This window comes from Delphinus delphis, chromosome 6 (assembly GCF_949987515.2).
Source record: "Delphinus delphis chromosome 6, mDelDel1.2, whole genome shotgun sequence".
In the NCBI taxonomy this organism is placed as follows: Eukaryota; Metazoa; Chordata; class Mammalia; order Artiodactyla; family Delphinidae; genus Delphinus; species Delphinus delphis.
In genome coordinates, this window is record NC_082688.1 from 35,233,984 (window position 1) to 35,247,150 (window position 13,167).

Sequence of the window (13,167 nt, forward strand, 5' to 3'; positions counted from 1 at the left end):
AAGGGTCTCAGACTTTGTAAGGGACAGAGGTAGGGTCCAAAGCCTGTAATCATAAGATAGGTGACTTTCCATCTGTGGCCTCATTTGATCCCCACAACAAACAGTTGTGGTAGACAGAGTAGGTGTGTCCCCATTTTGCAGATGAGGGACACTGAGGCTCAGAGATGCTGAGTAACTTTCTCAAGTGGATAATTAGTGAGGTTAGAACTCAAATCCAGGCCTTTGAGTCTAACCCCTTTTGAAATTACATTGTTCTGCATTCCCTGGAAGCTTAAAAGGCTGTTCGCTACTTAGAACATTTCAGAAGAACCGATGGAGTCCTTCTGTGCTCATCTGCAGATCTGGAAGAACGGTTCGTTTCCATACCTTCCACATTTCATAGTCATTTATTCTTCAGCCTCCACTTCCCCCTCACAAGTGCAGCTGCAGATCCTCAAGGGGTGGGTCCTGGCCGTAGACCTTGTAGCCCAGCCCACCATCTGGCTTTGTGCTTGGCATATATTAGTGCTCAGTCCATGCTTGTCTTTTAACTAAAAGCAGGACAGGGGGCTAGGATGACCTTGCCTGAAAAATGCAAAGGCCAGGGTGACTTCACAGCCGTTTTTTATGACTTCTGAGGAGAACTCTAGCAATGACTCTGCGTCTCTAGAGAGCCAGGGTTTTTCTACAGAGAGGACCAAGTAAGAGAAAATAGACTTAAACTGCAGCAAGAAAAAGTTAGGTTAGCCATAGGGAAGAACTAGAGAGGTTAAGGGGAGTTAAGTTCTGGGACAAGCTCTCAAGGGAGGTCACTGCTAGAGAATGTAAAATTGTCCAGGGATTACTAAGTGGGATCATGAGACACTACTACCTCATTTTATGGTTCAAGTACATCTCATGGAGCTTGGTGTGGAATCCAGAAGCAGCTCTTTTTCAGGAATGCAGAGTGGCTGGTCTTCTCTGTCAGGCCTGGAAGGCTGAGGGTCTCAGGTGGGCTGTTCCGTAGGGCTGAGTAGTACCCCCACCCCAGAGAACTCTCTGCTCTCCACGTCCCTTGACCCCAGATGATAACAGCTGGCTTTTCTCACGTGCCAGCTTTGTGCATGGCTCCGTGCCTGGTGCTTTGTTAGTTCGTGAGCCCCGTGTTGCAGACAGAGAAACTGAGGCTTAGAGAAGTGATGTGTTTATCCAAGATAACACACCTGGAAGAGGCAGAGCTGGGAGCTGGGCCCTGCAGCTGGACCCCCAGAGCCCGCACTCTTAGCCACTGCTCAGGGCACTCACCCGGTCACGGCAGTACACCTTGTCCCCCTCTTTAGGGACGTGGCCTGCTGTCTCCTGCCGTAGTTCTGCACCAGCACCAGTTCCCACGCAGACTTTCCCAGCACCTGTGTCTGGGCCTCCCACTGCTGGTCCAGCCCCAGCAGAGCTCAGCCCCTCCTGGCCCACCCTGGCCTCTGTCAGCCCTCTGGCTTTGCCCAGCTCTGTCCTGACTCCGCACTCCAGACTGGCCTATGTGGTGAACCTCAGGGCTGCAGGCTCAGGTGGAGGCAGGCTCGCAGGGCCAAGGGAGGATTCGAATGAAGGGATAGTGCTTTGGAAGGAGAGACCCGGAGGAACACCACCTGGTGGGACACAGTCTCCGTGTAACTGAGACACCACATGGGACCCTCACCCATCAGAGGGCTTGGTAAAGTTGGGCTCACATCCCAGCCAGTTCCTGTGTTTGTGAGAATCCAAAGCTCTCCCTCATCATTTCTCCCTTGAGCGACCGTCTCCTGGTTCATCTCCAGTATTGAGTCGATTCCATTTCACGTAGCATCCCTCTGAGCATTCAGCATCTTCCGCCTTCTCCATGTTACCTCCCACCCCCCACGCCAAACTCTTTATTCTCATTAAGCGCTTCATGAGCACTGGTGGAATTTACTTGAGATTTGAGGGTTTGGGGAAGGGCCCTGCTCCAGAAAGTGAACTTTTCTGCCATTATCCGTTTCCACTCTTGTCTCCTGCCCTTTGGGATTGGAAGGAGGGGAGGGAAGGCAGCTCCGAATGATCCTCCTTCTGATGCACAGCAGCTCCTGGTTCCTCCTGGGGCTGGCAGGACCCTTGCCCTGTGGGGAAGGGAACATGACCAGCAGGACAGATGGCCTTTCCAGGTGCCATCCCCTTACGGAACAGTTAGAGCTCTGACTAGCAAAACAGATCTTACCCCTGTTACACCCACTTTCTCTCTTTCGTTCCCCAGACAACTTCAGGTCACGTCCAGTTTGACAACTGCAACTTTGAGAATGGACACATCCAGGTCCATGGCCCGGGCACCTGCCAAGTGAAGTTTTGCACCTTCAAAAACACCCATGTCTTTCTGCACAATGTGCCCCTGTGTGTCCTGGAAAACTGTGAATTTGTGGGCAGTGAAAACAACTCTGTGACTGTTGAGGGCCACCCATCCTCAGAGAACAACTGGGCCTACACGCATCTCTTAGGGCTTATCAGGTCCTCTCCCAGCGTGCTCCCAACAGAGGACTCTGACTCTTTAATGTCCTTGGACCTGGAAAGCAGGGACCAGGCCTGGAGCCCAAGAACCTGTGGCATTGTCATTGAGGGTAGCCAGAGCCCTACCAGCCCAGCAACTGGCTCCCCCAAGGCTGGCTCACAGGAGGCAGAGGTGGGCAGCGATGGGGAAAGGGTGGCCCGGACCCCAGACAGCAGCGACGGAGGCCTGAGTCCCAGCGGTGAGGATGAGGATGAGGACCAGCTCACGTACAGACTGTCCTACCAAGTGCAGGGACCGCGGCCGGTTCTAGGGGGCTCCTTTTTGGGCCCACCACTGCCGGGAGCATCCATCCAGCTGCCCAGCTGCCTGGTGCTGAACTCACTACACCAGGAGCTGCAGAAGGACAGGGAGGCCATGGCGCTGGCCAGCTCTGTGCAGGGCTGCCTCATCCGCAAGTGCCTGTTCCGGGACGGGAAGGGAGGCGTCTTCGTTTGCTCTTATGGCCGAGCCAAGATGGAAGGAAACATCTTCCGGAACCTGACTTATGCGGTGCGATGTATACATAATAGCAAGGTGCGATGTATACATAATAACAAGGTGCTGTCATAAGGCTTACTGTACAGACCCATGAGGCCTCGCTGGGTCACAAGGAACATGATTTTGGAGTGGTGAGAGGGCTTCAGGGGCTGTACGCAGGAGGGCTTGGATGGTGCTAGTATGCATTTTTTAAAAAAATCATCTTTTAATCTTACAACACACACTTGCCTCATGTCCGTCATCTGATTTGGATGAGGCAGAAACTATTCTTCCCATTTTACAGAAGAGGAAATAGGCCTAGGGAGGAAGGTGACTCACTCAGGATCACACAGCAGGTTAGAGGCCAAACAGAATGGGGACTAGAATCCAGGTCTTCCACCTCCTTTCTCTATGTTATGCTGCTTCTCAAATATGTCACCCAACTCCTGGTAGAAGGAACAAGGGCTCTTTAGCCTGGATGCAGGATAATTTTGGGAGACGTGATCGCTGCCTGTGATCCAAACTGTGTGGGTAGTTGAGAAGGCTTCCCAGACGAGGAGATGTCTAAGTTGAGTAGGATGAGGCGAGGAGAACCAAGGAAAATGGGCTGCGTGTGGTGAAAAGGAGGTGCACAGTGAGGGTTCAGGCAGCAGACATCCTGTGCTGGGGCCTGGATGTGAGGCCAAGTTCAGCAGTGTGGTGGGGACCGCTGGAAAATGAGCAGGGGAGGTAAGCAGAATCCACGTTGCCCAGGGCCTAGAAAGCCCCGTTGAGATGTATGGACTTCTTACTAAGAATGGATCATCCTGCTCTGCATGCCATCAGCGCCTTGTACCTGCAACCCCCTCAGGCACCACAGGACAGTAACAGCTCAGGATGGGAGAGGCTTCTAAAAGGAAAGACATGGCCTTTTAGACGGAAGCATGACATAGCTCCTAGGTTTGAGTCTCACTTCTCCTCTAATTCACTGTGAACGTTACCTTCCTCTCATGTGAAATGGAAATACTGCCCCACTTCTTCGACTGGGGGTTTGTGAGGATCCAGTGCCATAATATTGGCAAAGCACTTAGAAAACTGAAGGGCACTGTACAGATGTCACATGTGAGTCTTGCAGGTCTCTGAAGGCTTCTAGAATGATTAATAGCAATTGCATTAATTGTATTTTACCCATTTCCAAAGAGAATTTCAGGTGGTGTTACCCTGGAAACACAATATAAAACTGTGCTATGAACAGAGAATAAAAGATAAAGGTCAAATAAAAGGGGTGGGTGACAGCTTTGCTCTCAGGGGGACCACAATGAAAGGATCTGGAGTGAGCCCTCAAGGAGGGCTTTCCTCCTTGCATGGTTAGTAAGAGTGTGGCTTCTGAGTCAAATTCAGGCTCTGCCCCTTATTAGCTATATGCCCTTTGGACTAATGATACTATCTACTCCAAGGTGTGGTGAGGATTGACTGAGGTCATATATATGCATATATATATATATAAAGTGCTTAGCAGTGTGTCTGGTGCATAGCAAGTACTCCATAAATGTGTTTGGTGTTTTTTAAGACTTAAAAAAAAATCTTTCCCGGAGGACTGGTGCCTGGCCAAGCTGTCTAGGAAGACTAGGAGTTGGCAGGGTGAAGCTGTGAGGCAAAGGAGGCATGCGGGAAGGCCCAGACATAGGACGCAGAACACTCAGGGAGTCGCAAGTAACCTCAACAGCCAGAGCGTGAGGTGAGGGCTAGTCAGCAAGAGTCAGTCAGCTCAGGGGCAGGTGTCTCGTCAGAGAGATGGGAATTGTCTTGAGGGCAGTGGGAACACACTGAAAGATTTGAAGCAGAGAATTGTGGTCAGATCTGCATTTGGAAAGCTCCTTCTGTCAGCTTTGTGTGGAATGGAGTGGAGGGGAACAAGACTGGAGACACAGTCAGTGCGGGGCAGTGGATAATTAGGGTCCGTACATGGAGAGGAGGAACAGGGCAGTCTGGAGAGGTGGCGAGGAGAACCTCGGGAGGGGAGTGGTCGAGGTTATGTGGCCTAGATTTCTGGTGTGAGTGGCTGAGGCAAAGGCAGGAACTGAGAAGCCAAGAAGGCTAGGATGTGGAGAGAAAGATGCTGAGTGCAGTTGTGGGCACGTTGAGTTTGGAGCATCAGTGACATCAGGCAGAGGTGCCATCTGGTTACGGGGGGCTGGAGCTTTGAAGAGAGATGTGCCCTGACATGCAGACTTGGGAGCAGGTGGTAATTGGAGTCATGGACAAGGAGAGACAAAAAGTTAAACAGCTTTCGTTGTAGCCCTCTGGAACTGTTGTCCCCAGGGAACTTGTGGCAGGAATTGTGCAGCCAGCTGTTCCTAGTGAGTCTCCAAAAAGGAACCTGAAAAGCTGATTTTGGCTGGCTTTTGACTAAAACAACCCATGGTGTCTCATGAGTACGCAGCTTCTGGGAACACATATATCAAATGGCATTAATACAAGTGGGGAGCTGTGGGCGGGAGTGCTGGCTTACTGAGCTGGTCCCTGTGGCCAGGAGCAAGCCCTTGATCCAGTGGCCAGAGGGCAACCGCCCTACCTCTGCCCTCCAGAACATTCCCGAGAGGGTAGAGGCTGGCAGAGGGAATGAAGAAAAGTATCACTGACCATGATTTTTTTTTCTTGCTTCTTTGGGTATCTGGTAATTTTTAGTTGGAAGTGAGGTATCTTGTATAGACGGTGGAGACAGAGGTAAATGGTGTCTATGTGTGGGAATGGGCATGCCTCTTTTGTGACGCTTGGATTTTGTTGTTACAATTACCTTCAGTGAACCACAGGCTCCTGATTCCTCCTGCATTACTTTGGCTGGTTTGCCAGTGGACTTTTCTGTTTTAGTTCTTCCCTTTGCATCTGCTCCTCCATGCTCTTGCCCCTCCCAGCAGCAGGCCACTGCCATGGCTCTGGCTGGCCAGCCTCGTGGCACAGTGGGTGATAGGGAGCCTCTCGTGTCTGCATTTATCCTTAGTCTTAGGAAGGTGCTGTGTCGGTGGATTTAGGACCTTGGCACTAGGCCCTTTTCAGTGGTCCTGCCTCACCCCTCAGCACTAGGGGGGCTCTAATGATCGAGGCCCAAGATATTTTCCTCCCACCTCCCTGAGGGGTAAAGGGTTTATTGATTTTCTGTTCCCTCCCTTGAGAGCCACAGGGTTTGCTGCCCTTCCCCCAGCTGCTTAAGGCTTGTTCTTTGGGACAGGAGGGGCTTAGTGCTTTTCCCACAGTGGCTGTACTTTCCCCCAAGCGCCCACCAGGAGGTAGGCTGTCTCCTGTCTCTCGTCCTGCCCTCGGTCTTTCTCCATGAGCACCTGGCGAGGTCCATGGAGAAGTGAATAGATGCAGCTGCTCCCGGGGCTTCTGTGCTCTCACTAGTTAACAGCTGGCCTTTAACAGTTCATGGAAACGGTTAGCTGAACTCTTCTTACTGGCCAGTATGGCATCTGTGTCTTTTCAGACAAACAAGTACTCACATCTCGTGTCCTTGAAGGTGCCTATTTCCCTTAGATTCCAGGCTAGTTGGTTGTCCTGCAACCTCAGCTCGCTGATGGATTCAAGAAAGGTTACGTTTTTGTATCTTCTTGTTGTAAGTGTGGGAGCAATGCTCTTTCCAACTTTCCCCATTCTAAGCAGAAAGCTTCTCCTTGAAATTGTACTTCCATTATACTTTACCCCTCCCAGAGTTTTATCCTAATGTAGTACAGTGTTTATTGTTAGTACACAATTTACCTTAACGTAGTACATTTCATTGTTAATACATAGTTGTTTAAAACAATATGTATTCTAGATTTTTAGTATTGCTAAAAAGAGAATGTAAGTGGCAGTGCATCCTCTTAATAAGCTGTTTACTGAGTTATGGTACCTTGTTTTAAAGAGGCTTCTTTATCTTATACCAACACTTGCAATTGTCTCTTAGCTTGGAGTTCCATTGGTTTTTCCACCCCAGGATAATAATACAGCAAAAGAGATGCAAAGCGGGCAAGAATGGATATTTGTCTTAAAAGTGGAAAGCAAAAAGGAAGGTGGGAGAGGACAGCCTACGAGGTACTTTACCCTCAGGTGCTTCCTCAGGCAGGTGAAGTTCAGCAAAGGTGTGTGCGGAAGTGGTGGATCTGGCACTCGATTCCATTCAAAGTAGCTGTGCCCTTGGACCACTGGAAATCTTCATGTAACTGCACTGCATGTAGAGTTTGCAGACCACTAAATCCCACCTTCTCCAAGCGTCCTTTCCATGCCGTCATCCAGTTATTTATCCTGCTCAGAGGCTGTGAATGTGGAGCTCAGAGCCAGGCTTCCATCCAGGTTTTAGTAAAGAACTGGCGTGAGGTTGGTGCAGTGCCTGTAGGGCAAAGCCAGGAAGGACACGGAAATGGCTCAGTCCTCGTGAGCACACGGCGGAGAGTGGCTGGTCTGGCATCAGGTAGAACTGCACAGACCAGACGGAAAGGAAGACTCAGGTATTCCCCAAGCAGTTTTTTAAAATACCTTTGTGACAGGAAAATGAATGGCTCTCTCTCCTCTGCCTAGATCATCATGCTCAGGAACCACATTCACCACTGCAGAGCGTCAGGCATCTTTCTTCGCTTGGAGGGCGGAGGCCTGATCGCCGGCAACAACATTTATGACAACGCGGAGGCCGGCGTAGACATCCGGAAAAAGTCCAACCCTCTCATTCTGGTACTTCCTCCATCTTCTTGCCCTTTCAGGGTGGCTCTTGGTACTCAGAAACCTTTTCTGAGGATGTTTAAGCAAATGTTGCCATCTTGAATTTCTGTTGCTTCCTGTTTGCAGGTAGTTCCTGCCCTTTTCTCTGTGTGTCCTTGTGACTCTGGGTCTCTTTCTCCATGTATTGAGAGTGACTTTGCATAAGTCACGTACGTCCCTGCAGTCTCCCCTAGCAAGGAGGAGGACTGGATAGACAGGGAAATTCACAGGGCCTTCCCTCCCTCAGCCCTGATATGCTCTTGTGGGCTTTGAGTTCGGTAAGAATAAAGATATGTCTGCCGTGAAAGACACTTGGATCAAAAGTAAAACACCAAATTAGTTCATTCTTTACTATTAAAAGGACACGTAGGATATTTATTCTGAAGATAACTTGTTTCGTGGCTATCGTGAGGCCATAGTGAGTTTGATCTTAGCCAGTGTGAAAACCACTTAAAATCCTAGAATGTGAGACCAGTGACATGAAAGACCTGCCCCATAGTTTTGCTCCAGCCTTCTCTGAGAGACAGGTTTCCCAGAAATTGAGAAACATAGTGGACTTTTTATGGGCTTGGAAAAATAATATCCATCCTATACATAGTGCTTATTATATGCCAGATACTGTTGTAAGCACTTGGTATATATTTATTTAATCATGGTTTAACTCTTACACAACCCTGTGAGATAGAATTATTATTATTCCCATTTCATAGGTGAAGACATGGAGGCACAAAGACGCTAGGGACCTTGCCCTAAATCACACATGTAGTGCTAGCGCTGGCCTTTGAATCCAGGCAGTCTGACTCAGGGTGGATGTTCTTAACCCAGTACATCTAGACTGCCCTTGCAAATGCAGAGAAAGGCAAGTTCTTAACTATATTTCAAGAGACGTGCCTGGCCAGTGTCCTCTGCCAGCCCCTTCCTCTCACTCTTTCTGCCATGCAACTGATATTTGATGCATGGCCTTGACAGGAAATTATTGCCACTGTTGCCAGAGAGATGAGAGGAGTTTGCCGTCCCAGGGATGGGGGGGCAGGACAGTTTAGCAGGTGGAGGGGGAAGGGAGTATTATCTGCCTTTGTGAAACAGTGCAGGATAGAAATACCATTGCTTACACCTCTCTCCCTGTGCTTTTCAACCCTGTGAGGGACTTCTGTAGGCAGCGGTTACTCTGGTGAGTCTGCCAAATCCTTCAGGGGAAAATCTGAAAAGTGAGTAAGAATAGGAGAGCTTGCAGCATGAAACACTTTAAAGCAAACTAGAACTGTGTTTCCATTAAATAATTTTGGAAGAGAAACAGCTAGCTTTTTGGTTTAAATATAGGATTGTATTTAGGCTATAAATTAGCAATCAGAGTGAAACAATTTTATTATAATTTATTATAACCTAAAATTTTCATCACTGTTCAAAAGCAACTAACTGACTGGGAAACAGAAAAACTAGGTTTCAGATCCGGCCCTGCCACAAACATACTATATGACCCTGGGCCTGTTTCCCATTTGCACGGTATGAAAATCTCCAAGGGTCATTATAGCTCGTACACCTGGTGACCTCATGCCTCATGGGACACCTAAGCTCCCTGGGGCTGTACCTTCCACAGGTCCCCCCCAAATGAGAAGGGGAGACTAGAAGCCAGTGACCCACTCCTTCCCTGGGTGGCCCCTTGGGACTGCGCTTAGCCAAAGTTCCCATGTACTGGGGCACTGCCCCCTTCTGAGAGGTGGGCGCCCTGGGATGACATGGCCTAGCCAATGATCGTGTGTTTTGGGGACTCTTTAGAGGCTCAGAAATTTTCAGTAGTGTGCATTGCAGATGAAGGGCAGGAGCCCTCAGCAGTAAGTGCCAGCGTAACTACATCCCAAGAGTCTGGGTGGGGAAGACTCCTCTCTTGGGAGTCTCCCTCATAGGTGTCAACGTGTGCACCTGTGCAGAGAGGGCAGGGCCGCGTCCATTCACTTTGTTTTTTGTTGTTTCTTTTTTTAAAATTTTATTTATTTTTTTACTTTATGGCTACGTTGGGTCTTTGTTGCTGCGCACGGGCTTTCTCTAGTTGCGGCAAGCGGGGGCTACTCTTCATTGCAGTGTGCAGGCTTCTCACTGTGGTGGCCTCTCTTGTGGAGCACAGGCTCTAGGTGCAGAGGCTTCAGTAGTTGTGGCACGCAGGCTCAGTAGTTGTGGCTCACGGGCTCTAGAGCACAGGCCCAGTAGTTGTGGTGCATGGGCTTAGTTACTCCACGGCATGTGGGATCTTCCCTGACCAGGGCTCGAACCCATGTCCCCTGCATTGGCAGGTAGATTCTTAACGACCATGCCACCAGGGAAGCCCATTCACTTTGTTTTGTGCTAGGGATCTTCCAGCAACGTAGTTTTCTCTGCTGGTTCATCCTGGCCCTGCGGTGGGGCAGCAATGAGCACTCTGCTTCTCAGTGGCGTGTCTGAGCTGCCTTCTGTGGTGTCTCGTGTTCACTTGCAGTGTAACCAGATCCACCACGGCCTTCGCTCTGGCATTGTTGTCCTTGGCAATGGGAAAGGCATCATCCGGAATAATCAAATCTTTTCAAACAAGGAGGCTGGCATTTACATCCTGTACCACGGAAATCCAGTCGTGAGGTATGTGCCACTGTACCCAGACCATCCTGTTCACCCATGGTCCCTCTTTCCTCTCTGATCTCTGTGTTTCCCTACTCTCTGTCTTTGCTTCATTTGAAACCATTTTTGTTTATGAAAACAACTGTACAGATGCAAGCAGGAAAGAGACAGACTTCACCCATAATCCCACCTCAGTCACACAACCTTTTGTGGTATTGCATCTGTGTTCTGTGCTTTTGTGTCTGTGTTTCCTTCCAGTTAACTAGGTGGACTTCTAACTTCTAATAATGATAACAAAGGTAAACAAGGGCAGACTCCGCTCCCTAGGAGCTTACTTTAGTCTGGAGGACATGTGTGCTCAGAAATAATGCTAAGATGGGAATGACATAGAGATTTCAACTCACCTGACAACTCTGGTCAGTTGATTTTGGCTACCTGGGATGCTATATTAAGATCTGGAGGCTACATCTGACCTCAGCATGAAAGCATGCTGTGATCAATCAGTGGTGTAAGCTGTAGGTGGGAGGGGCCGTGGATTTGCCTTCCCATCTGTCATATGGCGCAGACTGTGATAAATACTATCAAAGTGGTACCAAGAGAGGGGGAATCATTCTGACTAGGGGGCTGTGGGAGGCCTCATTTGGGAGGTGGCATTGGAGTTAGACTTTGAAATACAGGTAGAGCTTTTGGACTCTCATGGAGATGGGGAGTGGACATACCTAGTAAAGGAAGCAGCTTGAGTAAAGCAGCAGAGCTCAGCAGATTCAGGGGTAGCACACGGCCCACTGGCGCTTGAGAAAAGGTCTGACACAAGTTGTGACGTTAGTATAAAACATCTTAAATTGGGACTGTCCCTGATAATCTTGGATCCTTTGGTCACTGCAGCTTGAACGTTAAGATTTGGAGTAGAAGACCCACACAGTTACGTCTGCAGTTTACAAAAATCACTGGCATTAATGTTCAGCAAATGTATTCTGAGAGTTTTTCCCTGCATTATTCCATGTGTACTTTTCCATGCTGTTGCAGAACCTTTGTATTTATCACTTTGGACAGTTTCAGAACTGTTCCATTGTTTTGATATTCCCTCATTTTTGAACTAGTCCTATTACTGTTCCTCTGGATTTTTTTTTTTTTTTTTTTTTTTGGCCACGCCGCATGGCTCGTGGGACCTATTACTGCTAGGCCTCTTATTTTTTCGCTATTATAGACAGCTTACTAAAAACAATTAGTGATCACAGAGCTCTTTTTCCATCTTTTGCATTATTGCCTTAAGATAAGAGTATGGGTTTGCATGTATGCATGTCATTCATTTAACACACATTTGAGGGTTTATTCCATGTAAAGGGACGGCAGTATAAAAAGTGTGTACAAATAGTCTCTCCTCCGTGGAGCATGCAGTCTCATTCTGGGGACGGGAGCCGTGAGGGAAGACTCACCAAAGCATATGCTTTATAGGTCTTCATGCAGGTGCAGAAGGAGCCCAGCCACAATTTCAGCTGAGCAAGTCAGGGCAGGGCACGTGGGGCACTGACATTTGAGTTGTGCTTGAAGGATGAGGTGGATTTTATGGCCATAGAAAAGGCATTCTGGGCCTGGGGCAGTGAAATTTGGGGTATGTCCAGGGAAAATGGTGTAAAAAATGTGGTGGTATGTCTGGGCATGTGATGCCCGGGGGGCTGAGTAGATGATCAGCCTACAAAGTGGGGTTGATGCTGGAGCACGGAGGACCTCGAATACCAAGTGTGGTGGGTAGAATAATGGCGCTTCAGATGTATCCATTTCCTAATGCTTGGAACCTGTGCATATGCTGTCTTACGAGGCAGAAGAGACTTTGCGGATGTGACTAAGTACGTTAAGATGGGGAGAATATCCTGGGTTATGCAGGTGGGCCCAGTGTCATCACAAGGGTCCTTAGAAGAGGGAAGCAGGAGAGTCAGAGTCAGAGAGAAGGAAATGCATCAACAGAAGCAGAGGTCAGAGTGATGAGGCCACAGGCCAGGAAATATGGGCAGCCTCTAGAAGCTGGTAAAGACAATAAATGGATTCTTCCCTAGAGCCTCCAGAAGGAATACAGGTCTGCTGGCACCTTGATTTAGCCCCATCAGATCCAGTTTGGACTTCTGGCCTCCTAAACTGGAAGATAATGAATCTGTGTTGTTCTAAGCCACTCAGTTTGTGGTAATTTGTTATATCAGCCATACACCCAGAACTTGCGGGTGCTGGTGAACTGTTGAAGGGTTTTGAGCAAGGAATATTACAACGAGATCAGTGTCTTGGGTTTTTAAAACAGTCGCTTTGAGAGAATAGGTTGTGCTTTTTTCCTTTATATTTCTGTGTGATGGCGGATAGGGATCTGTGGGAGGATACAGAATGAATTTCGAGATCCCTGAAGTGGCCTAGATAAGGCAAACCACAGCGTATTTTTTTGCCGGTGAGTTATATAACCTATGGTGTTTCTCTTTTTTTGCCTTGGCTGCAAGGAAGCACAGGACTCAGACTGGCTCATCTGTCGTTAATATCCCATCCTTGGTTCTTGGAACAGTGATCTGTCCCCTTTTCCTACTGTTTTCTGATACCTCTTTTATCTTTGTTCTGCCCACCCTGTGTACACACACATACATGTTTCTCCAGGTGGCCATGGATCCTTTCTGAAGGTGAGTGAGATTTGTATTAAAAGTAAACCACTCATGCATTTGCTGCTATGGCACAGCTCTCAGAAATATGGATGAGGCGTGCCTTGCCCAGGGACTACTTCTGACCCTGAATTCTAGAAGCCCACAGTAACCATCAGCTGATTAAATTGTAATCACATCAAAGCAGATACTTCAGATCTGTCTGAATAAAAACATAAGGATGTTTTTAACCTTGTTCTGCTCCAAACA

The 13,167-nt window shown here is 48.5% G+C and overlaps 1 protein-coding gene across 2 annotated transcripts in view; it reads left to right on the top strand.

The window, feature by feature from the left end:
- The window catches only part of FBXO10 (F-box protein 10), a 68,533-nt gene that overhangs the window by 42,679 nt on the left and 12,687 nt on the right, over nt 1–13,167 (top strand). For both annotated transcript variants that reach the window (XM_060014501.1, XM_060014502.1), the window contains 3 exons: nt 2,225–3,046; nt 7,523–7,672; nt 10,170–10,306. In XM_060014501.1, coding sequence (XP_059870484.1) covers nt 2,225–3,046; nt 7,523–7,672; nt 10,170–10,306 — 1,109 coding nt within the window. The remainder of the gene's footprint in view (nt 1–2,224; nt 3,047–7,522; nt 7,673–10,169; nt 10,307–13,167) is intronic.